A 27,871-nucleotide genomic window follows, 5' to 3' on the forward strand; every position below is an offset into this window, starting at 1 on the left:
AGGAGCGTTTTGGACCTAGTTCTGTGGAGGACTATTCCTTTCAGAGTCTCTTCCTGTTACAGATTTTGCTTTTGAGAGTAAAAGAGGAATCAACAGTAGGGTGTGGCTTTGGTTTTAATCCAGAACCCTCTTACAGGTTCAGAAAATCAGTTTTGCAGAGTTCTCATGGGACCCAAGGGAGGGGCACCTATCGGGTTAGTTGTACTTTTCTTCCCCAAGGCCCCACACGCACGGTGACAGTTACACCTCCCATTCTTAGCCAGTGGCTTCTGTGACTGAACAGAGAAATTGTTTTCTGACCTAAGACGAAAGGGTTGGTGGAAGAGTCATAGGTTATAGAGATACGGATGCTTCTTTTAAATCCTTTTTCTTTTAAATCACCCCACGATGCATGCGTCACTCTCCCCAACCAATCCCCCAAACCTTCACCTTCAGAGAAGAATCAGTATTTGGGTGTTCCCTAACCCTCTGGTCGCCTTTCCTATACAAAATTAACCTAGGAAATGAATGAGCCAGATCCTTCCCTGACTCACCCGTTTCCGTCTTTACAAGAACAGACCCAAGTGACAGTGGGGCGTCTGCGGGGACTTCTGCAGTGGCCTCTTCCTGTCCTGTTCCAGCCCTTGCGTTGGAGGAGGGACCTGCATTTTAAGTGCCTGGGGGAGACAGGAGTCTGGATCCTGGCCTCTGCTTGAAACTCAAACACAATCCATACACCAAGGGCTGGCAGCCCGTGGAGAGACTTCTGGAGGCCCCAGGAGACCAGCTGTCCTGCGCAGCTGTGTGCGGCTGCGCTCATGCTGGTCACCAGGGGGGAACCGCCTGGTTCAAGGTAACTGGCCCTTTCGTTGACCAGCAAAGCCATCCGGGAAAAGCCAGGCTCTCAGGGGAATCTCAACGCCCTGACACACCAGGAGTCTGCTCCGTGATACCTCAGTGGGGGCCACGTCGCTGGTACCCCCTGACATTTTCTTGAGGATGGGTGCCCAGGGTATATATATCTCTGTGTGCTTTTCCCACGGGTGTGGGTCCCTCCAGCTGTAAGCACTGCTGTGTGGTCACGAGGCCGATGACGCCCGGACCGCAAGGCAACCTGGCAGTGATCGGGTTTCCCTGAATCTCAGTGCAGCCCTCGTGCCGACGAATTCCCCTGCGTGCAGAAGGATGCGGTGTGAGGGGACGTGCTTGAGGGTCGAGGAGGTAGACAAGCTGAGTTTGCGCTGCTCCCCACGGGGCTCAAGAGCTTCGGCAGCCCAAGGCGGACAGCGCAGCTGACGCCCCGCTCCCTGCAGAGGGGACTCGGCGCCGCCCGCCCCAGGTCGGCAGCACCCAAGCACAGAACTAGGAGCGCAGCAGCTCAGGTGCTGGAGAGTTCATCCGCGGCCCGCCCGGGCCCCTGAGGCTCGCCCGTCGTGGAGGGCGCGGAGGCCCTGGGGGGCCCACCGGGCTCTCGGCGGCAGCGGAAGGCTGAGGGCAGCAGCCGGAGCAGAGAGCGAGGAGACGAGTCCGGACGGTGCGGGTGCAGAGGACGAACGTGATGCAGTTGGCGCCCCCCTGAAAGGTGTTCCCGATGCCCTGGCAGGGAGAAAGGGAGAGGCGTGAGTGCCAGGGCCGGGGCGGGCCTGAGCAGCACACGCAGGGAGGCCGGGAAGTGCTGGGGACCCAGGACCCGGTCCTCCACCCCTTGAGGCTGGTCTGCGGGGGACCCTGGCCACGTGGGCCTTGGGCTGAGCACCGGGCAGGCCTGGACTTGCAGGCGTGTCCCCGGGTCTTCTGGGCTGGGGAGGACTCAGGGTCAGTCAACTCTCCCGGGGCTACTCCTAGGCCACTGGACAGCAACTCAACACCCCCGGGCTGCCCCCGAGCCACGCTGACCTTCCACCTTCACTCTTCAAGGCTCCCTGTGGGGTAGCGAGCAAGCCGAGGTGGGGCACAGCCCCCCGCCTGCCTGCCTGCCTGCCTGCCGGGGACAGGGATCTGACCCTGCTGACCCCGCAGTCTGGCCGGGAGCCGCGAGGGCGGGGCGGGGCGGTGGCGGGGCAGACCTACGTGCAGAACCACGAGCACCGGGGTCCGCACTGCCGGGGAGCCGCAGAGGGTCAGGACGAACCGCACGGTGCTCCAGACCCGGAGGCAGACGAAGATGAGCGGGATGAGGACCAGCTTCTTATCGGCCGTGGAGGTGCGGCGCTGGAGCTGGTGCGCCCGGGACACGAGGGGCCGGTACTCGGAGAGAGCCTCATGCTGCACAAGGAACACACAAAGCAGACATGAGGCCCTCCCGCCCCCTCCAGCCCCACCACAGGCTGCCCTCCCCCCCGGGACGCGGAGGTCGTGAGCCGCGCAGTGCCTGAGGCCGGCAGCCCAGGTTCCCACCTCTGCCCCGTCTCCTCCATCCACTGTCTGCTCCACACCCCACGAGGGTGGCTAAAGCACGTTGGAAACTTCTCAGGTCCGAAACACATGCCTGCTCTCGACCCCCAGCCTGCTGCACGCTTCCCCATCTCAGCTAACGGGACCTCCGTCCTTCCAGCCGTCCAGGCCCCAAACTTGGGAATGGCCTTTGGTCCCTCTCTCTGTGCGACAGCTCACGTCCGATCCATAGGCAAGCCCTGCAGGCCCTGCCTTCAAAACAGACCCAGACCTGGATGTCCACTACCACTGCCACCAGTCCGGTCCAAGCACCACCACCCCTTCTCTGGTGAGCTGCCACTGCTTCTTCACAGGTCTCCCTCTATCGCCCTGACCACCCCACCCCGTCCCCACTGCAGTCTTACTCTCAACACAGAAGCAGCGTGGCTCGTTGAAAACCTAAGTCGGATCAAGCCAGTCTTCCACTCAAAGCTCTTGGTGTCTCCCCATTTCACACGTTCCTTACGATGTCCCCAACCCTAGTCTAGCTCTGACCTCATTCCTGCTACGTACCCCCTTTACTCTTCTCCAGACACACGGGCCTCCTAATGCTCCAAACATGCCAGGCACACCCCACCCCAGGGCCTTTGCACAGGCTGCTCCCTCGAGCTGGAATGCTCTTCCCCAACCGTCTACGTGGCTCACTCCCTCACCCTCTTCAAGTCTTTGCTCCAGTGTCGCCTTCTGGATAAGGGCTATCCTGACAACCTATTTAAACTGCAAAGGCATTTCCCAGGTGATCCTGTCCCCACCTCCAGCTCTTTATCCTTGTCTGCTTTTCATAGCTCTTATCATCTTCCTTCCTGGACGCCATTCACCCTCGTTTATCAGGCCCATTGCTCATGGTCATCCTCCTCCTCCAGAAGGCAAGCCCCCCTCACCCCCCAACCCTGCTGCGTCCCCCCACCCTGCCAGCCTGCCCCACAGCAGGGGCTCTGCCCAAAGCTGGGACAGGAAGAAAAGGTGAGCAGCCGCCAGCTTTGGTTTCCCCGCTCCTTGGAATGCCCTTCAGTGACAGGAAAGGCAGTTCCAGATCACGACCGAATTTCTAAAAATAGATGGAAAAAACACTGCTCCATAACAAAGATGTGTTTTTGAGCCTGGTCCTCTGTGGGGGACACTGACGGCGCAGGTGAGGAGAAGAACCACACCCTTTGGCATCTCTGAGCACCCAAGCTGCTGCAGCTCACCTGCTCAGAGCACATGCTTCCTCCCCAGGGCCTTCAGCACCCAGAGAACGGCACCACCCACCCCCTCCAGGACCACACGGGTGGGCGGGGGAGCCGGGCACTAGCCAGGCACTAGCCGGGCGCTAGCCAGGGCTGCTAGTCCACTCTTCCTCAGGGCAAAGCTCACCCAGTTCATTTATTTTTAGCTCTCCCTCCTAGCTAGAGGCAGGGAACGACCGGCACATACTCACCTCCCTGCTCACTAGTATTTGTTTTCTCTGGAAACACCTGCAGAGCTGTAGGAGAGGACCATTCTCACATGGGGGGGGTGGTCAGCCTCACAGGCAGGGCCCCAGGCTTCCTGCCCCCGCTACAGGAAGGGTAGGGAGGAAGACAGACACACGAGGGACTCCCCTGGCGCTCCAGTGGTTAAGAGTCTGGGCAGGAGGGAGAGCTGGCGGTGCCAATTTAAAATCTGGTGGTCAGGGGGACTTCCCTGGCCGTCCAGTGGTTAGGACTCTGTGCTTCCACTGCAGGGGGCACGGGTTCGTTCCCTGGTCAGGGAGCTAAGATCCCGCATGCCCCGCAGCATGGCCAAAAAAAAAAAAAAAAAAGAAAAAAACCACATGAAAAGGCAGCTGGGGGAGGGCATGGGGAGGTCCTGGGCAGAGCCTGGTAGGGCTCCTGGGAGCTTTCATCGGGGAGTCCGGAACCTTCCCAGGGCAACGGAAAAGAGGAGGTGAGCAGGGCAGCCCTGGCCCAGGCAGGAGACCAACTAAAAAACCCTAAGTAGACAAAGAGGATCTCAGACCCATCGGTGAGCCCTGCCAGCATCTTTGTCAACGACTCCAAGCTGAGCCAGAAGAGGGCGGCAGGGAGGGGTGAGAATCAGGTAAATTTTGGAGTAAAAAGAGAACCCAAAGTGTGCATCCCACATACAGGGTGGCGATCAGGTGTCAGACAGCTGCGAGGAGCACCCTACACACTTGGAAATGACCGCTGAGTCAGCAGCACACCCGAAAGTCAAAAGCTGGGGACGTTCTCGCCTACAATTACAGCCTTGAAAACTCAGAGCAAAAAAGAAACACAGGTACCACACCAGCAGAATGAGCTTGGAAGTCTATCCCCAGAGTTTTCACGATGTTACTGCTCCAGCCCCGTTTCATCTTCCATCGTAATTACACGTCTGCCTCCTCCTAGGAGGGCAGGATCCATGCCTGAGCTCTCCTTAGCATTCCCACCGACACACAGAGCTTTTGTGCATAGTAGATGCTCAATAAAAACACACTGAATGAATGGTTGAGTGGACCAACGGATGGGCTAATCTGAGGCTTTTTGGGGTAGCAGTTTGCTTGTGGCTAGGAGAAAGCCCATACTTTACATGTGCGGAACCGGTAGTCCAGAGCAAGGAACAATTTGGCCACATCATCAGAGGGAAACCATTCTTTCCTAGAATTTCTGGCCAGAAGTCTAGGAGACTTCAGAGCAGCCCAGGCTATTGATTTATGAATTCCTGACAGCCTGAAAAGTCTACCACTTATAATATTTTAATCACCAAGGAGAAAGAAGTGAGTTACTTGTATCGCTGATTGTGAAAGTCTGTGGTCTCCTCTCCCCAGGGGCGTGCCAGTTCAATTCTTATTGGGCTACTGGTCATCTTTCATCCAAATTCGTCTCCAGGTTAAGCGACCGTGGTGATCTGTCCAGGAGGGGGCAGTAGAGAGCTGCGGCCCAGAACACAGGCTGAGCCCGCAGCCTCCTTGGCTTCACAGCAGCTCAGTCAGAGTTGGGCGAGTCTGGGGAGCCCCTTAACTTCGGTGAGCCCCCGTTTCCTCATCCACAAATGGAGGGTAACAGGACCCGCTCCCGATAGGGCTGCATAACTAGCAAACCAGACAACCCACGATGCTTATTAATTCAGCGCGCGTCACGGTGCCTGAGGCACAGCAAACGCTCCGTCACTCTGGTCGGTCACCAGTCCTGTCCCCTACGGCAGCCAACCCCGATGCCGGGACACAGCGGCCACACAGAGCTCTGGGCCGGGGCCCCGTGGGGCACGTACCGCTCTGTTGATGTGCTTCCGGATGCGGAGGTAGAGCATGGGCAGCGTGACGTAGGCGAGCATCTCCCACGCCTTCCCAGTCAGCAGCATCCACAGCACGCGGTCCTCCGCCTCCAGGTCGATCCAGCACCAGCCCACGGACACGTCCGAGGCATCGTAGCCGATCTTCTTTAGAGTGACAGCCGCCACGGTGATGGCCAGCGGAACCCCCCAGCTGAGGAATAAGGAGCAAACGGGAGGCGGTGAGGTCAGACCCGGCTCCCGGCAAAGCCAGCGAGGGCGAAGGGACCGGGATGCTGTGTACGCAAGAAGCACGGTGCTCTCCCAAGCGCGCAGCAGTGTCCCTGCAGAGAGGAGGGGCGGGAGTGCTCAAATCCCCCAACCCAGCCCTGCTCTAACCAAGCCCTGCCAAGCCCGGGATGCCCTGGCCTCCCACCTGGACAAACCCTCCCGAGCCCTTGGAGGCCGGGTTCTATTTCAGAATTGCCAGGCTCCTCGGAGACTGGCGCTGGGATGCTGTGGCATCGGGACGGCCGGCTCCTTCCCACACCGAGGGGCCTGTGCACTGGCCCGCAAACACCAGCCCATGTGGACAAGCCTCATCCACACACCCCGCCAACAGTCAGGCCCCCTTGGCCAGCCTGGGCCCAGGGGTGCACACACTGGTGGCTTGGGGTTGTCTGGGTCCCGTGCACCCACAGGAGGAACTAGAAGACGGGCCCTGGGCTCCGGGCGGACACATCTCCTCGGTCCTGAGCCCTCCATGCTCTATGGGAAGGGGCGGGCACTGCCAAGGGTCCAAGGGGGCCCACTAAAGCACAAAGCCTGGGGCGGGGGCCCCCTCTCAGTGCAGTGTTGGGCTGACTTTTCTAGAGTTTACTGCAATGGCAACACACCTGGGATTAGGGCTGAGCCCCAGGGCCCCTCCCCAGTGGTCCCCGCACGAGTCTCCTCGCCAAGCCTTTTAAATCAGCCAGGGGGACCTGTGGTGGCCCGGCAGAATGGTTAAGAGCTTGGACCACGATGCAGCAGGCTGGGTCCGAGTCTCGGCCCTGCCCCACGTGGCTGCAACACATCCGTGTTTTTCTCCAAAAAGTGGGGATGATCACGGTGCCTGGAGCAGGGCATCGTTGTTGGTTGTCACGAGAATAAACTCATCAGCGTTACATCCAGCATGCGGGACAGGGTACGCGTGTCCGCAGTTACGACCAATGTTGTCAGTGAGGCTTGTCCCCAGGTCCCAGGATCCGGGCCTGCGGTGTAGCCACCAGGGATGCATGAGGCCTGCGCGGTCTCTGCCCCCAGGAGGACACACGGGCCTACGTGGTAGGTCGGCCGCCCAGAGAACAAGCAGTAAGTAAATAGGACAGTGTCATCAGGAAAACGTTTAGTTCAGAAACTGGTTCTGTCTTGAGGGCTCTGTGTAAGGAATATCGGCACTTTCTGAAAGACGGTCATAGAACAAGGATGAGGCCACAGTTGCACTTAGTCTGTTACCAAAACGAGGCTAGAAGGGCTGTGATTTTATAAGGTCCTCCAAACGCCGCAGGGCTGGGGACAAGGCAGGGCAGGGATGGCGAGGAAAGGGAGAAAGTCCGCTTCCTGGGCCCAGGAAAGACTTGGTACCTCCTCCCCTCACTGGCCTCTGCAGGAGGGACCAGAGCCTGGGGCGGGCCACTGGGTGCCACCCTCAGCTCTGCTGCCCCGACAGCCCAGCAGAGGCAGAAGCAGCACATCCTCCTTGAAGTCACAAGAGCACGGAAGGGGGCAAAACCCCGTAGAAAGTAAAGGATGGTGGGGACTTGCCTGGTGGCACAGGGGTTAAGAATCTGCCTGCTAAGGCAGCGGACACGGGTTCAAGCCCCGGTCCGGGAAGATCCCACATGCCGCGGAGCAACTAAGCCTGTGCGCCACAACTACTGAGCCTGCGAGCCACAACTACTGAGCCCATGTGCCGCAACTACTGAAGCCCCCGTGCCTAGAGCCCATGCTCTGCAACAAGAGGAAGCCACCAAAGTGAGAAGCCCGTGCACCGCAATGAAGAGTGGCCCCCGCTCGCCGCAACTAGAAAAAGCCCGCGCGCAGCAAAGAAGACCCAATGCAGCCAAAAATAAATACATAAAATAAATAAATTTATTTTTTAAAAAAAGGATTATGAGAAAGGTACCAAGTTACACTTTAAATGGATGGAGTGTGTCTATTTTAAATGTTTGTGCTATGCAAAGTTATTGATCTGGTGAGTTAATATATATTAGTGTCAAACCAAAGGGTTACCGTTTTAAAACTCACGCCATCCTGGGATTTTAGGACAACACATGTCAGCTATGAGCTCCATGAGGCGAGGGCCATGTGGGTTCACTGCTCTATCCTGGCATCTACACCAGTGCCTGGCACATGATAGGGGCAAAACTAGGACCTGCTGAATGAATGAACGAATGAACGAGTGAAGTTTGAACCAAGTGACTGAGACAGCTTTTCCCAATTTACTCTTTAAATATTCACTGCAAGGACATTACTGAAAGGAGGTGAAAGGCTTTTAAAGGGCTGAACGGGAAATCCTGAAGTTAGAGATGGGAAAGCTGTGCTTAGGGACCAACACCCGGCAGGACTGGAGCCGAGGATTCCCACCCCAGCGGGAAAGGAGAGCACAGGCTTGGCGGGAGGAAGCAGCTTCTTTCCCTCCTCAGCATCCCTACAGCCCCTGGGGACCACAGGGTGACAGTCCCACATTTTACAACTTTAGGTTTGTTGTACAAAAGCTACCCAGTGATGTATTTCCTCTGTGTTACTGGGGTGTGCCTGGAGCTGAATCTGTGATGGAAAATAGCCAGAGGGAAGACCAAATAGACGGCTTTGAAAGGGGTGAGCATGTGGGTTGATCAATCAGAGTTGCTGTTTGAACTCAAGCACAAGACAGCAGCTCTGCTGAGGCTAGAAGCTGCCTGGGGAGGTACCTGAGGGGAGGTGGAAGAAAAGGTGACCTCAGAGAGCAGTGGGAATGGAGTGGGAGGGATGGTCTAATAGCCCCACCAAGCAGGCTCCACCAGACTCGTAACTTACAGGTACAGACAATGGTGTGCTGGTGATGTTTTAACATCAGAAAGACATCTACGCACGTGTGTGTGTGTGTATGTACACAAACGTAAGCTGATTATGAATTTTACAGACATAAAGGATGTGCGGCACACAATTTGTAAATAATAATAAAATACCCAGTACTCCTTATCGTACATTCCACACAGCCAATTGATTCTCACAGGAGGCTTCTGTTGAGTTTTGCGGAGCTCTGCTATCTGCAGCCAACCTGTGGTTGCAGTCAGCCAATGAGAGTAGTTCCGTGATGAGCAGGTGGCTGATGTTTCCATTTTCCTTAATGACTAAGATGGAAGTGAAATGAGGAAGACCTGGGGGACCAGACGAGAGCTGGGACTTCACTGGGTCGACTTGACATGAGTGACCTCTCTGTGGATCAGATAATACTTTTCTTTTTATTTTGGAGTACGCGGGCCTCTCACTGTTGTGGCCTCTCCTGTTGCGCAGCACAGGCTCCGGACGCGCAGGCTCAGCGGCCATGGCTCACGGGTCTAACCGCTCCGAGGCATGTGGGACCTTCCCGGACCGGGGCATGAACCCGTGTCCCCTGCATTGGCAGGCGGACTCAGGTAATACTTTTCCAACACTGGAAGAATGTTCCTTCTTTTTTCCTGCTCTGGGACATGGCCCCTTCTCATCACCGCCCCGTGAAATATGCGGCTTCCCACCTGCCCCGACGTGGCTGCCGCCAGGGCTTAAGTACAGAGACAAGAAACACTTTTGCATTTAATCTTTACTACTAACATTTTCTCTATCACTTTCTTAAATCTAGAACAGGGGTCCAGCAAACTAGGGCCCTCAGGCCAAATCCGGCCCAGTCTGTTTTTAATTTATTTATTTTATTTTTTAAATTGGAGTATAGTTGATTTAAAACGTTGTGTTAGTTTCAGGTGTACAGCAAAGTGAATCAGTTATACATATACATATATCCACTCTTTTTTAGGTTCTTTTCCCATATAGGTCATTACAGAGTATTGAGTAGAGTTCCCTGTGCTCTACAGTGGGTTCTTATTAGTTATCGGTCTTATACACAGCCATGCGTATGTGTCCATCCCAAGCTCCCGATTCAGTCTGTTTTTTAAAATAAAGTTTTACTGCATACAGCCACACTCACTGGTTATATATCATCCATGGGTGCTTCTAAGCTACCAGAGCTGAGCTGAGCAGTGGCATCGGAGATCGCATGGCCTGCAGACCTGAAAATACTATCTGGTCCTGTACAGGAAAAGTTTGCTGACATCTGCTCTACAAATCAACAAAAGTATAATTAGGGGACTTCCCTGGTGGCGCAGTGGTTAAGAATCTGCCTGCCAATGCAGGGGACACGGGTTCGAGCCCTGGTCTGGGAAGATCCCACATGCCACGGAGCAACTAAGCCCGTGCACCACAGCTACTGAGCCTGCGTTCTAGAGCTCACGAGCCACAACTACTGAAGCCCGCGCACCTAGAGCCCGTGCTCTGCAACAAGAGAAGCCACCGCAGTGAGAAGCCCATGCACCGCAACGAAGAATAGCCCCCGCTCGCCACAACCCAACTCAGCCAAAAATAAATAAATAAATAAAATAAATTTTTTAAAAAGTATAATTACGACTTAAGGAGTTTTGAGTATGTTACTTTTGTTTTTAATGCAATTTATTTAATTGTAAGTTTATATAATTTAATTTTTAACGATGTTCTATCTAACAATCAGCCCACAAAATGCCCTGAAATTTAACAATCGGGTCCCGCAAGCCGGCTCCAGGCCACCACTGGACAGAGGATGAAAAGGATAGGGGGCTGAAGGTGCCCTGCACCAGTCTCTCACCTATAGAGCCAGGAGAAAATCTGTTTGGCAACCGCAATAAGCCAAGCTGTTCTCTGGCCAAGTGGCCACCCTGAGTTGTAGGTGGTGTCCAACTCTGGGAGGAACTCTACAAAGACATGTGTGACCTAATTCTCACTTTCCAGAAATGTCTACTGCTAATTTCTGACATGTACCACCTAACAGTTTTTTATCCCTCCAAAAAAAAAAAAAAAGCAGCCATCAATCAAAAAACAAACAAAATCAGAACAAGTAAGATACGGCTTAACAACAGCACATGTGAAAGAGACCAAGGGCTGTAGCTGACTGGGACCCAGAAGGTGTGTGGTCGGAGGGGCTGCCGTGATGCCCAGACGTGGGTGATGGAGAACGGCCAGCAAACTGTCCTGCCTCCGTGTGGACACCTGGGACCCACATTCTAAACCTGAGACTGTGAAGCTGGCACCAGAGCGGGCATGTGAGGACATGCTGGGCCTGGAGCTGGGCCTCGAGTCTTGGAAGACTCTTGGGGACGTCCTGCTAGCAGAGCAGACTCAGGCGGCCGAAGGAAAGGGCAGGCATCCTGCTCAGTCCCAAAGCCAAGGGCTAAACTGGCAGCGTCCCCCATCAAGGGAAGGAAGCCATGTGACCACGTGCAGGGGATGGTATGAAAGGCACTGAGGAGGGACATGGTTAAAGCAGGTGACCAGTGAGGCTCCTTCTCTCCAAACCTGTGGTGCAGGCGGAGGAGAAGCGTGGCTGGGGTCACCTAGATGGAGGGGGCCTGCAGACCACTCTCTGAGCAGAATCCCCCACTTGGAGGGGCACCAAGAGCTGCTCCCAGAGGTGCCCAGGCCCCAGCTCTCACGTGTGTTTGCCTGGAAACCGAGGCCAGACTCCAAGTTGGCTTCCTCCCCCTTCGGAGGCAGTTATAGGCTGAGTATGTCCCCTCCTGCCCCCAAATTCCGGTGAAGTCCTAACCCCCAGTACGTCGGGACGGACCGTATCTGGAGACAGGGTCTTTAAAGAGGTGATTAGGTTAAAATGAGGTCATTGGGTGGGTCCTAATCCAGTAGGACAGGTGTCCTTGTAAGAAGAGGAGATTAGGATGCAGACACTCACTGAGGGACAACCATCTGAGGACACAGGGTGCAGACGGCCATCTGCAAGCCAAGGAGAGAGGCCTCAGCAGAAACCAACCCTGCCTACACTTGGATCTCCGATTTCCACCCTCCAGGACCGGGAGAGAAGGGATGTCTGTTGTTTAAGCGCCCCACCCAGTCTGCAGGCTTTGTTAGGGCAGCCGCAGCAGACGAAGGCAGATGCTCCCTACCAACTCTGGGGGAGAGACATGCCAGGGCAGGGGATGGCAGCCCAGCCCTGGGACACCCCCCGACACCCAAACCAGCAGAGCTGGGGGCCCTCAGCGGGCTTAGGGGAGGGGTAAACTGACAAATGCCCTGAAGACCGGTCATGAGCTTGGCTTTTGGAACTCGACATTCACTTTGTTCTTCAGTCGCCCCACGAGAAGCTGAAGCACCGCGGGATCAGGCGGTCGGTGAGCAGGCCGCGTCCCACACCTGGATTCCGTGGCATTTGTCAGACGACCATGAGAGGCGGCCGGTGCCCCCGAGAGCAAGGCTCTGGCTTTCCTTCAGAGTTTCCAGTCTGCCCAGCTGGGGATCTTCTGAAACCTGTCCCACCAGTCAGGGAGGGGGACACCTGTGGTGACAGAGCCGCTTTCACAGTCAGGGCTGGGAACACCCTTCCCCCTCCGCACCAAGGGCGCAAGGTCTGCTCAATCCACCATTGGATTCCTGTACTCCCCCCTCCCCCCAAACCTCACCCTTCCTACAGATCTCTGGTGCGGGGTGGCACCTGATGGGAAGGCTGCAAGAGGGTCTTCTCCCCCAAACAGCAGAGCCTGGTCCATGTGCCTGGGGCCTATGGAGGGCCTTGAATGTGACCATGACCCCAAGATGCTCTGAGAACGAAACTATCCGGCAACCATGTGCCAGTTTCTAAAGCTCTTGGGAGCAGGAGAGAGCCGGGCCTGGGCCCGGAGGGATGCAGCTGCAGGGGGCACAGCCTGGTGCAAGGAATCCAGGCCCGAGGAGGCCGCCTGGAGGTTTCTGCCCCAGCAATGGGCTCTTATTGTTAAGGGTCGGGCAGGGGGCAGGACGTGGGAGTTCAGGGTGTCAGCCACCGGCCAGGCCACCGCGAGGTCGGTCGCTCGGTAGCCCTGGCCGCAGAGGTGGGGAAAGGCGTCCAAGGGAACTTCTAAACACTCAGCCCCTGGCACAGGCCTCTGCAGCCCTGGCTCTGTGGGTGCCGAGGAGCACTGTGCAGTGCTCAGGGACGCTTTCCTGCCCACCTGGGCCCGGGGTAGACTCTGACTCCGCTCCGGCAGGGTCAAGGGGCAGCCTCTGGTGCCGCAGAGGGTGTCCCACGGACACGCAAATGCAGCGCAGAGAACTCAATGCAGCAGGACCCTCAGCAAACAAAGCCGGTTTAGCTCTTATCATTTTGGGGAGCACCATCTGATGTGGGGTGCTGTTCATGCAACCACTGGATTCACCCCCCATTCAGACACTGCCCACTTGGGGCCTTGTCACTGGGCCCTGCTGTGAGTGAGCCAGTGTCTGATTAGAGAGCTTGCAGGCTCTCCCCTTCGGGGCCCACGGGGCCCCTTTTCTCTGCGCTGGAACTTCCCAATCCCCACAGCAGGGGTTTTCATGGTGAACTTGGGGTGCCATAGACTTCTCTCTTCCTCCAGAGCCTCCAGCAAATGCCAGAGGGTGGGTGGGCACGTGGGCTGGGGGTCATGCCCACACCTATCCCCACTGCAGTGCAGCCAGAAGAAACCCAAAGGCTGCTCGAGGCTGCCAGCTTGGCCTGGGCTCCACTTCTGACGCGGCGAGACGAGGCGCCCCAGCCTGACCTCCCCCCACAATCACAGGACACACCTGGCCCAGTGGTGAGGGGACAGTCCATGACCCTGCTGTACTGGTTCAGAAGGAGCCGCCACCTTGCAGGGGAAGAGGGGCTGAAGACTGCTTTTGATAGGCAGGTCACCTTCTGCAGGGGGACAGAGATGGTTTCATGCTTATCTTATCTGAAAGGAAATGACCCCGCCCATAGCTGCTACAGGCTAAGCTGCCCAGCCCTTTCTTAGGTGAGAACTGCAAACACGGGGTCACAGATGCTTATCTACATGCATGTAAAATATGGGTACAGACTTAGAAAACAAACTTGTGGTTACCAAAGGGGAAAGGGGGGTGGACAAATTAGGAGTTTGGGATTAACATAAACACACACACTATATAAAAGAGATAAACAACAAGGACCTACTTACTGTATAGCACAGGGAACTATACTCAATATTTTGTAATAACCTATAAGGGAAAAGAATCTGAAAAACAATATAAATATATAACGGAATCACTGTGTTGTTCACCTGGAACTAACACGACATTGTAAATCAACTATACTGCAGTCAATCAATAAAATATGTGGTGTCGGTACCATGCCGCCTCCACAGCTAAGACACAGTAGAAAGGGACTTATCACAGGGCTTTCCCTGAACACAGAATATTCTCACACTTTAAAGATGAGGCAACATCCAGAAAAGTCACCACAGAATGCTGTCGGAATCAGGGGATGTGAAACCCTTGGGTGAGACTTCGAGGAGTTCCAGGAGGTTTATCTCGACAAGATCCTTATTAAGTACAAAAGGAACAAGAGTAACTGTGGTGGAGAACTGGCAGATAACACCCTGACCAAGCAATCAAAGTGAACATCACCGGGAACGGAACAAATCAAAGTCGCCAGCCACCACCAGGTAGGAAGCGAGAACAGGTTTCTGTGAGATTCCAGCCCAAGGTGCAGATCCTGAATCCACTCCCGAGGAAGCAACAGGCAACCCAGATGAGGGGGGACATCCTACACCATAACGGGCCTTTACTCTTCAAAAAGACCAGTTGTGAAACACCAAGGAACAAGGAAACACTGCTCCCGATTGAAGGAGGATGAAGAGACATGAAAACAAAGTCCCTTTGCTATCGGCGACCTTATTAGACAACTGGCAAAACCTCAATAGATCCACAATCAGATTTTTTTTTTTTACCAGACACACACACATATTTTTTTCTTTTTAGTTGCTTTGCCTTTTTCCTTCTTCACATGACACAATCAGATATTGGCACTGCTCCACGTTACTCTCTGCTTTGGGGAGGTATACGTGGTCACACAAGAGACTGTCCTTGTCTTTTGGAAATAAATGCACACTGAAGGATTTAGGAGTTGGGGGCATCAGGTCTGTAACTTACTCTTTTTTTTTTTTTAATTTTAGTTTTGGCTGTGTTGGGTCTTCATTGCTGCACACGAGCTTTCTCTAGTTGTGGCAAGCAGGGGCTACTCTTTGCTGCGGTGCGCAGGCTTCTCATTGCAGTGGCTTCTCTTGTTGCAGAGCACAGGCTCTAGGCATGCAGGCTTCAGGAGTTGCAGCACATGGGCTCAGTAGTTGTGGCTCACGGACTCTATAGAGTGCAGGCTCAGTAGTTGTGGCACACGGGCTTAGTTGCTTCCCGGACCAGGGATCAAACCGTGTCTCCTGCATTGGCAGGTGGTTTCTTAACCACTGCACCACCTGGGAAGTCCCTGTAACTTATTCTTACATGGTTCCAGAAAAAAAATAATTGGAGAGGATAAGAAAAGCTAACATGGTAAAGTGTTAATAATGGGGGAAATCTGGAAAGTTAAAAATAAACGATTGTCGAATTATCTCTCAGTTTAAAAAATTATTATCAAGGCCAAGAGACAAGATGGAATCCTAAAAGGGGCACTGACCTTGAAGTTCTAACCCTGAGCCTCCTGCTAACAGCTCTGTGGCCTTGGGAAAGTCTCATCGGCTGTGGCTGGAGGGTGGTCATCTCTGGGTGAGTCCCCTGGGTTATGGAGGATCAAAGCGTGATCCTTGCAAGACCTCAGGAGCCTGATGCAGCTTGTGATGACAGGCAATTTCTCTGAGGATAAAGTCTAAGCTGCCCTCCTTCCCCAATGAGATAAAGTCTTTCTGTAAAGGAAACTATGTCAGGCATTATGATGGGGTCCCAGGGGCCACGCAGGTGCTTTGTGGGAACTTGCCTGCGACTCTCTCCAGCCTCCTGTGGTGCATGGCTGCATTTAGTTTTATAGATGGCTTTTCCCACTTAACGTTGTATCATACCGTTTAAAAAGTATATGACTTATAGAGTTCATGGCCAGTTTTTTTTTTTTTTTTTTTTTTGCGGTACGTGGGCCTCTCACTGTCGTGGCCTCTCCCGTTGCAGAGCACAGGCTCCGGACGTGCAGGCTCAGCGGCCATGGCTCACGGGCCCAGCCGCTCCGTGACATGTGGGATCTTTCCGGACCGGGACACGAACCCATGTCCCCTGCATCGGCAGGCGGACTCTCAACCACTGCACCACCAGGGAAGCCCCATGGCCGGTATTTAATGGCAGCATAACAGTTCTGGGTGGGGTATAGTCTGTAACTTACTGATCCCCGATTTTTTGAACATTTCGGTTGCTTTCAAATTCTCATCACTGTTCTGGCTAACAGTGCCACGCAAACTCCTTCGTACATCCCACTTTGCATGTAATTTGGTTTATCCCCTTAGACTAGATGCCTACAAATAGGATTGCTGGGGTCAAGGGGTATGAACCAAATATTTTCTACATGGATTATTCCAACTTACATGGCCAATAATAATGTAGGAAAACACCAGTTTCATCTGCATTTATCACATTAGTATCCTGCCTTACTATTTTTTTCCCTCTAATTTAATGAGAAAATGGTACCTCATTGTTGTATTGTTTTGAGTATTCATGCTTTTACTATTTCGTCAGAATGTCCTTTGTCCGTTTCTCAAGATATTTGTCAGTTTTTTTTTTTTAAAAATCAACTCATAAGAATAGAGAGAGCAGCCCTTTGTGTTGTCATATTTTAAAATATTTTGCCGGGGGACTTCCCTGGTGGTCCAGTGGTTAAGAATCCGCCTTCCAATGCAGGGGATGCGGGTTTGATCCCTGGTCAGGGAACTAAGATCCCACATGCGCGGGGCAACTAAGCCTGTGTGCCACAACTACTGAGCCCGTGCGCCACTAGAAAGCCTGCATACCACAGCTAAGACCCGACACAGCCAAAAATAAATAAATATTAAAAAAAATAAATAAAAATAAAATATTTTCCAAGACTGGAAGGTCTGAAGAAGAGGACTGATTTGCAGTCATTTGAAATGGTTAGCGAGTGGGTGCCTGGGCAGCCAGAGTCTGAAGATGAGATTTCCCATGCCAAGAGGTCCTTCAGCAGCAGCAAACTAATCCTCCAAAGAAAGACACTGAAGAGTCCTTAGCAATACGGTCTGAGAGGATCTAGGTCAATACATGAACCCGTTGGACAGGTCTTATCAAGTCTCACACCAGCAACACGAGTGCTGACTTCTGACAGGGAATAAACGGTCAAAGTCCCTTTCTAGCTTGGATACAAGTAATTTTCTTTCTTTCTTCTTTTTTTTTTTCTTTTAAGAAGCAGGTGGGGCTTCCCTGGTGGCGCAGTGGTTGAGAGTCCGCCTGCCGATGCAGGGGACACAGGTTCGTGCCCCAGTCCGGGAAGATCCCACATGCTGCGGAGCGGCTGGGCCCGTGAGCCATGGCCGCTGAGCCTGTGCGTCCGGAGCCTGTGCTCCGCAACGGGAGAGGCCACGACAGTGAGAGGCCCGCGTACCGCAAAAAAAAAAAAAAAAAAAAAAAAAGAAGCAGGTGGATCACATTAAACAAAGAGGAACAATTTGCTTCCTTTTTACGGCCAGAGAAGGACACACGGGCTTTCTTAGGAGGCCTTCCCTAAGCATACAGAAAACATCCCTAGAAGTGAAAAGCAAGGTTTCTTAGGAAATGTCTTTTCTATAGGAGCTGTGCCAGGTTCTCTTTATCACTTGAAAAATACGTTGTATTCAGTATTTTTCAAAAGAGGGGGAAAAAGACAAGAGAATCTTGCAAAGAAAGTCTTGGGCTCCTTTTCAAGTACACGTGAGCTCTACGCTGCCCACAGCCAACCAGCCTGCCAAGGACGGGGTCTCCAAAATGGCTGGTGGGATCAGGTTGGATGCGGGAGGGGGGTAGGCAGCCCCGCTCTCTGTGGGTATCTGCAGCACCTGAGGCACATGTGAATGGCTCGCTACAAACATTTTGACTTGAACAGCCGAGAAGCAGGCCGTTTAGTTTCCCAGGGACCAGCTGGCCTCCATCCAACAGCTCCGAGACCTGGAGGTCAAGTGACTATTGCAGGCTTGTGACCTCACTGTTGTGACACCCAGGTGACCTGTCTCCACCAAAGTGCTGACTATCTTCAGTCCCTCGGAAAGAACTCAAGTATTTAACAGAGAGAACCTATAATTAGGGTAGCATTTGGTACTCTTATCTGGAGGAAGGAAAGGAGGAAAGAAGCTCTATAAAATTCCTGCCTTGGGTTCACCAGAGGACACCACCAGATGTTTGAATCTTGACATTACACCAGGAAGGGGCCAACCTTCTTCCATAGATGAGGGTTACTTGCATGAGACCCTTCAATGTCAGAGCAGGACAAGGCCTCGGTTTTCTCTACTCTCAGAGACTCCAGGCCGCTGGCTGCCCTCTTCCAGACCAGCCTCTGCCTCTGACCTCAATTTCAGAGTTGCTGAAATTGAGTAAGAAAGTAAGTTGCTGAAATTGAGTAAGAAAGATCATCTAGAACAGAGATAACAAGAGATTGGGGCCTGAGGTTTAGAGATGAGCAAAGATAAAATAAACAAGACTGTCCTTCCTAAATTTTACAGCTGAAGCACTGCATCTGGCAGAGGGCTAGGTGGAAGGCAGCCTGAAAGTGGCTGAATGCACCACACCTAACTCATCTCCCAGCCTGACCAGCTGCTTCCCCCCATCCCCATGGTCAGCACTGAAGCAGGAGGCCAAGGGCCCAGAGTGGCCTCGCCAGCTCTCCAGGTGCTTCCAAGTTACCAGGGCCATGCTCTGAGGGCGAGCTCTGGCCCCTCCCACCCTCCAGGGCCTGCGCTGAGGGGCCCACCTCACTGGGGGGCTAGGGCTGGGGCCGCCTCAAAGGGGCCCCCCCTGCGGCAATGTTCAGGACAAGTTCATCTCCCAGGCAAGCCTAGCATCATTCTGCTGGCCCAGGGCTGTCCCAGGACAGGAGCAGACACTGCCTGCTGGGCGCCTGACCAGGGGTCCAATCACGACGCAGGGCCCAGAGGGTGGCGAGGGCCACAGGGGCAGCAGACAGGATCCAGGCAGGGGTCACTGGACCTGAGGGAAAGCAGCGTCGCCGCCACCCACCTGACGACGTGGAAAGCCCAAAGCAGGCGGCCGTCTCCGGGGCCGCGCGAGGTGCGGACGATGCTAAGATACAGGTAGAGGGCGATGGCCACCGTCCAGAAGAAGGAGCTGGTGTTGGCGAAGGTGGAGAGCGCGCCCTGCAGCACGCAGTCCCACGAGGGGCCCTCGAAGTCCTGCAGCACCCCGTAGAAGTAGGAGGCGGCCGAGAGCAGGTCGGCCAGCGACAGGAAGAGCAGCAGGCGCCGCGCCCGGCTGCGCAGGTCGGGCCACAGGGCGTGCGTGGCCACCAGCAGGCACGAGCCTAGCGCGGAGAGCGCGCACGACAGCAGCACCACTGCGCGCTCCGACGGCACCAGCTCTGTGGGGGGCGCGGGAGGTGGCATGGTCAGGAGCGGAGGGGGCCGGGGCCGGGTCGCCGCTGCCGCCGCCGCCTTCTGGGCACATAACCAACGAGCGGCTCACAACCCGGTGCCCGCCCCGCCCGCGGCTCGGCCCCTCCCAGGCCCTCCAGGTCCGCCGCCCAGCGGCCCAGCGGCCCCGCCCCGCCCCTGTTCCTAGGCCCCGCCCCCGCCCCCACCACGCCCCCGCGCCCTCCACGCTCCACCCCGCGGCGCCCACGTCCCGACCCCGGCCGCGCCCCGCCCCCGCGCCCCACCCTCGCCCTCACACCGCGCCCCTGCGTCCTCCACGCTCCACCCGTGGCCCTCTCGTCCCGACTTCGGACCCGCGGCCGGCCCCAGAGCCCTTCCCGCGAGCACCACCGACGCCCCGGCGCCCCTGTGCCCGCGTCCCTAGGCGCTCCCCGCAACCCCCGGCCCCATCCCCAAGGCTCCGCCCCTGCCCTCCCACCACACCGCTGGCGCCCACGCTCCACCCTGCAGTCCCCACGTCTAGTCTGCAGCGCCGCACTCCTTCCCCCCCCTCCCCGCGCATCCTCCAGAGGCCCCTGCTCTTGCCAGCCGACTAGGACGTCCAGTCCTGGGGAGGGATGCGCTGACAGTTTTTTAGGGCTAATATTACCTTCTTTCTTTACGGCCAGCATGTGTGCGGGGGTGGAGGCAGTCTTTCCACTGGTAGCAACAGCAGCTGTCAAAGTGATCCTCTTTCCTTAAGCAGCCATACCGGAGGTGTTCGCTGGTTAGGGTGGCGGTGGTTACTTCCTGAACGGGGTGTTTCCAACTTTTCTTACAATGAGCACTCTATTTTTTTAAATAAAGCTTAATGTGTGAAATTGTTTTAAAGAAATTGAAACATTAATTTCCAATTTTACTGGGTTTTCTTTTTTGAGAATTTCATTTTTAAAAATTTGGGTTACCATTCACGTGCCGTAAAATTGGCCCTTTTAAATGTACAATCAGTTATTTATAGCATATACACAAGTTTGTGCAACCATCCTCATTATCTAATTCCACAACATTTTTATTGCCTCAAAAAGAAACACAGTCGTGTCAAAAGAGAGGTAACAGGTCCCAAGTGTTGTCACTTGTGCTACGCGTCACCAAACCAAGACTTCATACCTAACCTAACTGCGGTTTCAAGCTCTCCTACAAATGTAATCTTAACCAGTCAGTCTGGCATTTCCTGGTCAGCACTAGTGAAGTAAATCCTTCTGGTAGATCCCTGCCGTCCCCCAAAGGAAAGTGACCTTGCCTGAAATACTCAGCTCTTTGCTAGACTCATTTCCTTGTCCCATCTCTTTCTGCCTGTAAAAGTCTTCTCTTTTGTACGGCGCTTCAGAGCTCCTTTCTATTTGCTAGGTGGGACGCTGAGTGATTCATGATCGGTGAATAAAGCCAATAAGGTCTTTACAATTTACTCAGTTGATTTTGTTTTTTAACAGTAGTCACTGCCCCCCCGCCCCCCGAAACTACTAATCCACCTTCTGTGTCTATGGATTTGCCTCTTCTGGGCATTTCACAGAGATGGAATCCAATAGGTGGTCTTCTGTGACTGGCTTCTTTCACTTAGCTTGTTTTCAAGGTTCATCCACGTTGTGGCATACATAAGTGCTTCATTCCTTTCTATGGCTGAATAATGTTCCATTGTACGGATATCCCACATTTGTTTTTCCATTTATCAATTGATAGCCATATTTTGGCTATTATAAATAATGCTGCTATGAGCATTCATATACAAGTTTTTGTGTGGACATATATTTTCAGTTCTCTTGGGTATATAACTAGGAGTGGAATTGCTGGGTCATATGGTTACTCCATTTTTAACTTTTTGAGAAACTGCCAGACTTTCTTCCAAAGTGGCTGCACCATTTTATATTCCTACAGCAATGTATGAAGGCTCTAATTTCTCCACATTCTCCTAACACTATTTATCAACTGCTTTTTGATTCTAGCCATCGTAGTGGTGTGGTGTTTCATTGCGGTTTTGATTTACATTTCTCTAATTAATAGTGATGTGGAGCATCTTTTCCTATGCTTATTGTCCACCTGCATATCCTCTCTGGAGAAATGTCTGTTCAAATCCCTTGCCTATTTTTAAAATGAGTTGTATTTTTGTTATTGAGCGGTAAGAGTTCTTTGTATATTCTGGATACTAGACTTATCAGATACTTGATTTGCAAAACTTGTCTCCCATTCTGTGGGTTGTCTTTTCCTTTTGATAGTATACTAGGAAGCACAAAAATTTTATTTTGACTGTTTTCAATTTACCTCTTTCCACTCTGGTTGTTGTGCTTTTGATGTATTATCTTTGGTGTCAGATCTAAGAAGCCAGTGCCTAATCCAAGCTCATGAACATTTACACCTATGTTTTCTTTCTTCCCAGGAAGGCACAGCTTTGGTCACTGTAGCTTTTTGTAGTAAGTTTTGAAATGGGGAAGTGTGAGTCATCCTACGTTCTTTTCCTTTTTCAATATTATTTTAGCTGTTTGGTGCTCCTTGCAATTCAGTATCAATTTGAAAATCAGCTTTTCCATTTCTGAAAAAAAAAATCCAACTGGGATTTTGGTAGGGATTGCATTGAATCTGTATATAAACTTGGGGGAATAATGCTATCTTAATAATACTAAATGTTCTTATCTATGTCCGGGGGATGTCTTTCCATTTATTTAGGTCACCTTTAATTTCATTCAATGATGTTTTGTAGTTTTCAGTTTACATTAGATTTGATTTTGCATGTGATTCATAAAAGGCAAAGTTTATCATCTGCATAGATTATCTTTTTGCACCTAACTTTTAAAAACATTGTGTTATGAACTATGCATACTGACAAGTACCTAAAACACAAATGTACAATCTGATAAATAATTATAAAGCAAATACCCACTCAGAGCAAGAAATACATTACCAGCCCACCAGAAACCTCCCCCCAGCCTCTTTCTTCCCCCTAGTCATTTTCTTGCTTTTCAAAAACCATCCATGTGTGCATCCCTAAACAAAATAGTATAGTTTGACTGCCATTGAACTTCTTTTTTTTTTATGGCCACGCCGTGTGGCTTGCAGGATCTTAGTCCCCCATCCAGGGATTGAACATGGGCCCTCAGCAGCAAAAGCATGGACTGCCAGGGAACTCCCTGAGCTTTATATAAGTGGAATAACACCGTATGTTCCCTTTTGCATCTTCTTTTTTTTTTTTTTTTTTGTGGTACGCGGGCCTCTCACTATTGCGGCCTCTCTCGCCGCGGAGCACAAGCTCCGGACGCGCAGGCCCAGCGGCCATGGCCCACGGGCCCAGCCGCTCCATGGCATGTGGGATCTTCCCGGACCGGGGCACAAACCCGTGTCCCCCGCATCGGCAGGCGGACTCTCAACCACTGCGCCACCAGGGAAGCCTCTCTTCTATTTTTTTTACATGCATTTTTTAAAATTTTAATTGAAATAGTGTTGATTTACAATGTTGTGTCAGTTTCAGATGTACAGCAAAGTGATATATATATATATATATATATATATATATATCCTTTTTCTTACATTCCCTTCCATTATAGGTTTTTACAAGATATTGAGTATAGTTCCTGTGCTATGTAGTAGGTCCTTGTTGGTTATCTATTTTATATATAGTATTGCATATATTTTAATTCCAAACTCCTAATTTATCCCCCCCCCTACTTTCCCTTTGGTAACCATAAGTTTGTTTTCCATGTCTGTGAGTCTATTTCTGTTCTGTAAATAAGTTCATTTGTGTCATTGTGTCTCTTCTTTTTTTGCTCAACTTATTTTTGTGAGATTCATCCATGTTCTCACACGAAGCTGCAATTCTTTCGTTTTCATTGCCATATAGTATTCCATCATATAAATAAAATATTTATTCATTCTACTGTTTTTGGACATGTTGGGTTGTTGGACAAGCAATGCTAGAATGAGCATATATTCTCTTTTAATCAGGAAAAAAGTTACTAGCGACAATTCTCAGCAGCTGGAGCAAGCGTATTCGTGGACATTGCTCTGCAGAGGTCGAAGAGCAGCTGCTTTCCTTCGGAGTCACTTAGGAAGCCCCTGACCTCCTCCTGAGAGGACCCCAGACCGTGAACAGACCCGGGCTGTCAACGAAGCCTCTCAGCTTTTTACTGGCCTGAATAGTTCTAAGCTCGGATTGTGCAACCAGCCTCAGCTTTGGCACGTGGCCATGCAAGAGGCTGGAATGGACTCTTCCTGGAGCGGAGTCATTTAATCCTTAGGGTACTGTGGGGACAACAGGGCACAGGAGAGGTCTTTTCTCAAGTATCTCTGTCACAGATCAAGCCAGACTATATCTTTCCTGCTTTACTGAGATGAAAGCCCTTTGCCCACCTCCCCAGGTGAGCCGTTGGTTATTTTACAAACTAGTTTGATCAAGAGAATGCTTGGTTTTCTCTGCACTGGAAAGCAACATTCAAAGAATGGTCACACTTCCCACTATAGGGAAAGAATGGGAAAGACATTCAATGATACAGCTTCAGATCACTTAGATTTAAGCTTGATGCTAATTTTCCGTAGTCCGATTGCACCGATATTGCCCGGATGGGTGCAGGGACTAAGCAGGAGGTGAGAACCATGACTCCCAAGTTGCTGGGTGCCCTTAAGCCACATAGTGTGGTCTCCACCAAAGGGAGCCAGGGGTTCCGGATGCCCTGGCTCTCAACAGAGTTCCCGGGCTCTGCTTTTCCCATCCCAGGGCTGTTGGTCCTCCAGGGAGGCATGACCCAAACAGCAGACCCAGAAAAACCCCAGGCTCCAAGCTTCCGCCCATATGGAACGCGATGTCCTATGAGGCATATTTTAAATTTCTGGTATCTCAGTCCTCCCTCTCCCTCTCCTTCCTTGGAGGAATTGGTAAGAAACCCATATGGATTCTTCTTGTGACCCTGAGTCATCTCCCTAGTGTCTGGGCCAAGCCAGCCGGTCCTTGTCTGCTGCTCCATGTCCAATGTCCCAAGAGGCCATGTCTAAAGGTCCTGGCACATCATGACAGGCCCCCCTTGCCCTGCAGTAGCCCTGGCTACAGAACTAAGGGGCCCAGCTCCAGAGAGGCCCCATGGCCATGGCCAGCGGTTCAGGAGCAGATTGGCTTTGGTTTGCTTCTCCCCTGTCTTCCCACCCCAGTAACTGGCACAAGATTCTTCTCCTCTGACAACTGCAAAAGGGGTGGCAATTTGGAGTCTCTAAATTGGAGGGGCTGTAAATGATTTTCTGAGCTCAACTCCAACCTAAGTTACAAACCATGTATGTGATTTTTAACATTAGAACAGAAGAGGGACTTTTCCTCATGTCACTGGTAGAAATGTGGGCTGGTCACCTTTCTCATTTCCCTCTTTGAAGGTAAATATGGTTCATCTTGCCCTTTTCTACGCAGGTACCACAGAAAGCAATGGCCATGGAAGAGGAACCTGGTTCATGTGGGCCCCTCTCCATACTCCCCGCTCCAGCATCCCCAAAGGAGGTAGTGCAACCCCTGGCACGCTCATGTGACCATTGGGCCACACAGATGGAAGACCAGGACAACCTGTCCAGCCACGTTTGTGCAGTTGTTACCCATCAGTGTTCTTGGCCTCCTTAATCAATAGAAATTGATCAGAGGCCAGACAAGAAATTCAGGCAAAGCTTTACTGGGGCTCCTGCTGCAGCAGGGAGGTTGCAAGAATAAGCAACAGGTTCCCTTGCTCACTTGCTTCCTGGGGGCGGGGGACGAGCTGGTTCCTTATATGGGGTGAGGGGAGGGGCGCGTCCAGGGGTCTGGCCAGAGGGTGGTTTAGGTGGTCTGCCCATCCCTTTGGTGGTGGTGTGTGCAGGGGGCATGCGCAGTACCCTCTTTTTGCTCCCGGCTCTTCAGAAGTGGCAGTTGGATTTTCGGTCGTTTGTATCTTATTGTCCATAACAGCATGCACACAGCTATTTTTAGTCCCTTAGAGTTTCTCTGTATTTTGTAGCTCTAGGAGACATTTGTCCAGGCGCAAACACTGCAGCAAAGGGTCCCAGGACCCAGCCTGTTGCACAGTCAGGGGCCTCTTCTTCAAGGGGCACAGCTGGTGGGTGTATTTTCCTACAGATGAGACACTTAGGTCTCCGTGAGATATGTTTAAACCCTCCCCCCTCCCTCCCCATCACCTCGAGCCTTTCCTCTCCCTATCCCAAAGTCCGCAGCTTGCTGTGTACCCCGCCCTCCTGCCTGCAGAAACCCTGAAGACCCGGCTTCTGCCAGGCTCTTACATTGCACCAGCTCTCGGAGTAGCCACCACTGCAGTTCCAGCTGCCTGGGCCAAATTAAAGAATAGCCGAGCCACTAAAGGGAAAGTCTACTTTCCTCTGTACCTCTCTACTTGGGGACTCACTTTGCAGGTGGGACTGGCTGAAAGTACATTACTGGTACCAAGAGAGTGTGGAAGACCCAGGTTCTAGCCCTGCACCTCTGTCCTGGCCTCGTTGGTGGGCAGAATTCTAAAGATCTCCCCACTCAAGATTCCTGTGCCCTGGTCATTTCATCAAACACTAATCTAGATACTCCTGTGAAGGGATATTGAAGATGGAAGTAAAGGCTTGTTATGGTCTGAATGCTCTCACTCCCTGCCACCTCCACCCCTCACCAAATTCATATATTGAAACCCTAAACCTCCATGTGACGGTATTAGCAGGTGGAGTCTTTGGGAGGTAGTTAGGCATAGATGTGGTGTGAGGATGGAGCCCCCATGATGGGACTTGTGTCTCTGTAAGAAGAGGAAGAAACACCAGAGCTTCCTATCTCTGTCATGTCAGGATACAGCAAGAAGGCAGCCATCTACAAGCCAAGAAGCAGGCTCTCTCCAGGAACTGAATCTGCCAGCACCCTGATCTTGGACTTCCAGCCTCCAAAACCATGAGAAATAACTGTCTACTGTTTAAGCCACTCAGTCTGCGGTATTTTGTTACAGCAGCCTGAGCTAAGTCAGGTCCCATGTCAGTGGCCCCTTAAGATACAAAGATGATCCAGGTTAGCCTGAACCCTCTAACAGGCGGAAAGTTTTCTTTGGCCAGTAGCAGAAGAGGAAGTCAAAGAGTGCTGAAGCGTGAGGGAGATTCCATATGAGGGGGATTCTGTATGAGGACCCAGCTGCCAGCCGTGATGTTGTGAGAGGGCCTGTGAAATGCTGCTGGGGATGAGAGAGACCCAAACACCGCCAGCCACATGAACGAGCTAACACAGCCGCCAACGCTGGAGTGTGGGACCCTGAGCAGAAGACCCGTTGAGCCATGACAGACTTCTGACCTGCAGGGTCTGTGAGATAACAACTCAGTGCTGTTCTATAAGCAGCCAGGTTGGCGTAATTTGTTACAAAGAAATAGAAATCTAATACACCACATGACCTGAAGGGGCTCCTTAACTTTTCTAAGCCCCCATTGCCTCATCCAGAAAACAAGGACAGAAAATCCACAGGGTTGTGCTGAATAAGGGACTTTGGGGCTTGTAGACAGGGCCCTGGAGATGGGGCTAAAAGGCCCAAAGTTGCTAGATGTGTCACCTTGAGTGAGTTACTTAACTTCTCCTAGTCTCAGTTTCCACACCTCTAAAATGGAGCCAACAGCAGCTATTTCCTTAGTAACTGAGGGGTAGCTGGGCTCATGGCCATCCAGCCAGAGACTACATTTCCCAGAACCCCTTGCAAGGAGGTGTGGTCACCTGACCAAGGCCTCACCAATGAAAGGAGAGTGAGGCATGTGGGCTGCTTTGAGGGTGGACCTTAAAACATGGCACATGCCCTCCGGGTCCTGCCACCTCCTATGACTGGAACAGTGAGGTGCCAGCCACACAACTTCAACAAGCAGATGGGGAACATGACCTCCAGGATGGTGGAGAAAGAAGACAGAAAGAACCCAGGTCCCTGGGCGGGGGGGTTGCTGAGTCACCCACTGACCTCTCATGTGAGAGAGAAATAAACATGTGTTTCCTTGTAGCCTTGGGGGCCTCTTTGTTACAGCAGCCTGATCTCTGCCTTAACCAATTCAAGCAACTAATACAGTTAGTCCCCCACATACGAACCTTCAAGTTGCAAGCTTTCAAAGATGTGAATGTGCATTCAGGCGTGAGTGACATTGCAGCTTGCCCTCCGTCTCCTGTTGCTGACGATCCTTCAACTCTACCATCTCCCACCTCCTCTCCCTCCTCCAGTCAGTAACTCTTCTTGCCTGTTCACTCGATGCCAGCCCCTGTATGCCAGCTGTTGTACTGGACTACTGTATTTTTTAAGGTACTGTATTGTAAGATTGAAAACGTTTTATTTTTTGTGTTTGTTTTTTATGTATTATTTGTGTGAAAACTTATAAACCTATTAGAGTATAGTACTATATAGCCGACTGTGTTAGTTGGGTACCTAGGCTAACTTGCTGGACTTACGAACAAATTGGACTTACAAATGCGCTCTCGGAATGGAACTCGTTCGTATGTAGGGGACTTACTGTACAGGGAAAACAGGTCCAAGGGTGGCAGTGAAAACTTGGGGATGCCATGTAAGCGTTGATTAGCCCAGAGCCCCCTTTTCACCCAGGATTTTGTTTTGTAAGATGGAGCTATTATACAAACC

General features: G+C 52.3%; 1 protein-coding gene across 1 annotated transcript; it reads right to left on the minus strand.

Moving 5' to 3' along the window:
- Positions 1 to 1,357: 1,357 nt before the first annotated feature.
- On the minus strand, positions 1,358 to 19,282 carry GPR157 (G protein-coupled receptor 157; the record flags this gene model as incomplete). Its single annotated transcript, XM_082616106.1, is given in 5 exon segments — positions 1,358 to 1,443; positions 1,446 to 1,575; positions 2,050 to 2,244; positions 5,644 to 5,857; positions 18,886 to 19,282. Coding segments are annotated over 5 exon segments (1,008 nt in total). The 5' UTR covers positions 19,269 to 19,282.
- Between the last annotated feature and the right edge of the window lie 8,589 nt (positions 19,283 to 27,871).

The sequence above is a fragment of the Mesoplodon mirus genome (assembly GCF_964341445.2).
Source record: "Mesoplodon mirus genome assembly, chromosome: 3".
NCBI classification, from domain to species: Eukaryota; Metazoa; Chordata; class Mammalia; order Artiodactyla; family Ziphiidae; genus Mesoplodon; species Mesoplodon mirus.